This window comes from Echinops telfairi, unplaced genomic scaffold (assembly GCF_000313985.2).
Source record: "Echinops telfairi isolate 266 unplaced genomic scaffold, ASM31398v2 ScPeMD7_60;HRSCAF=208, whole genome shotgun sequence".
NCBI lineage: Eukaryota > Metazoa > Chordata > Mammalia > Afrosoricida > Tenrecidae > Echinops > Echinops telfairi.
The window spans coordinates 3,939,641-3,941,415 of NW_022103958.1; the positions used below are offsets into that span (position 1 = coordinate 3,939,641).

A 1,775-nucleotide genomic window follows, 5' to 3' on the forward strand; every position below is an offset into this window, starting at 1 on the left:
CCGCCCAGACCCCTCCCCAGACCCCGCTTCGCCGCCCGCGGGGCTCCAGCCCCCTGCGTCGGTTTCCTTCAGCCTCGGCCAGCTCCGGGCGGGCGGGCGCTGCCCCAGGCCCTCCTCCTCGTGTACATGGAACCCCGTTCCGTTCCAGCGGCTCCTCTCCCCCCTCCCCTTCCCCGTGCCCTCGGGGATCTGAGCGATTAAAGTAAGTGATTCCCGGCGAGCCCTGGTCATCGTCCTTCTGTGCAGAGATGGAGAGCGAGCCGCCCTGCAGCGCGTCTGGCCGGGCGCGGGGATCGGCGATGTCAAAAAGCGCTCTGCACCGGAGACTTCCTTAAGCTTGCGTGGGGGCTTGAGTGCATCATCTCCAGGCTGGGAGCCCAGGGCTCCTCGGCCTCCCCTTACCTGCAGTCAGGTACCCTGGGTCTGGGTCGCAGGAACTATGCAGCACAAGCCTCCAGGGAGTCGCAGGACGTTCTTTCCGGTCAGTGCCCAGGAGATGGCTGGCTGCCATAGCCTCCTGGCAACGTGCTTGCCCCACCATAGCCACATGCATGTTGGCCCATTCGTGGACACGCCTGCTTATGCAAGCCCACATGCCCCCACACATGCCTACTCACACACGCACCTGTGTGCCTCACATCCATATTCACACGTTCACCCACGTTTGAGCTCATGCTTATTCACATGCATGTTCTCATGCGTGTGCATATGCTCAGACACTCGTTAACATGCCTGCTCACATGTGTGCACATGCACAGGCTCCTGTGTGTACACCGGTATCCTCACGTGTGGTCACGTGTCTGCCCACCCCAGGGAGAAACAGACAAAGGTGAGCGGGGAAGCCTGAGAGCGAGGTGGCTGCCCCCCACCCCTCCGTCTCCCAATCCCCTGCCACCCCTACCCCACCTCCTGCAGAGAACCCTCAGGAAAGATGGGAGGCAGCCCAGATCCTCTTTAAAGGCGTCCAGAGGCAGGGTGCTGGATTCAAATGGGAGCAGAGGGGGGTTGAGGTGGGGGGTGTTCCAGTGTCATCAGGAGCAGTGCCCTGGGGCTTCTGGGAAGTGCTGGGCCCAGGACACCATCCTCAGTGTGGGAGCAAAGGTGGTGACCCACACTGGTCTGGCTGAGAGCGGGTCCCATGGGATGTGCTTCTTTCTGTGTCTCAACTGGTGCCCTAGGTGTGACCAGAAGGTGCGTCCCTTCACGGGGGCCAAAGGTCACGGGAGAAGCGTGGGGGAGGGCAAGTCAAGACACCTGGCATGAATCCTTGGGACTTTTACAGGAGTCTACTCTCCTCTGGCACCCAGCCCCTCCCCTGGGGTGACAGCAGCCCCTTCTCACCTGGCTGTCCCTCCCCACCTGGCACAGGACTCCACAGCCCGAGGCCAGCCCAGGCCGTGGGCAGTGGTAACAGAAAGTGGGCATGCAGCCGATCCTATGTGCCAGGCACTTTTACTTATAAATCAGCCTCACTTGACAGGTGAGAAAACTGAGGGGTGTCAGAGGAAACCAGAAGGCGCAAATGTACAGTGATGATATAGAAGGATGATAGTAAAGTCATAGGGGATAAGAAAGATAGGAGAGAGAATGCAATAAAGGAGTCAGACACCTTGTATGGTAGCATGGTCACCTCAGCGCCTCTTGAGGGACCACGCGGAACCGAGCGCGTTGGAGAACTGGGAGAAGTGAGAGGGAGTCTTTATTATCTCGGGACATTTATAGGTATGCTGAAGACAGGCATATTCAGTAGTTACATGCGTCACAAGGTGGGTGGT

General features: G+C 59.4%; 1 protein-coding gene across 1 annotated transcript in view; it reads left to right on the forward strand.

The window, feature by feature from the left end:
- The window catches only part of SPI1 (Spi-1 proto-oncogene), a 14,824-nt gene extending 14,631 nt beyond the window's left edge, over positions 1–193 (forward strand). The window contains exon 6 of the mRNA XM_045291121.1: positions 9–193. Within this exon, the coding sequence (XP_045147056.1) occupies positions 9–193 (185 nt within the window). The remainder of the gene's footprint in view (positions 1–8) is intronic.
- The last annotated feature ends 1,582 nt before the right edge of the window (positions 194–1,775 follow it).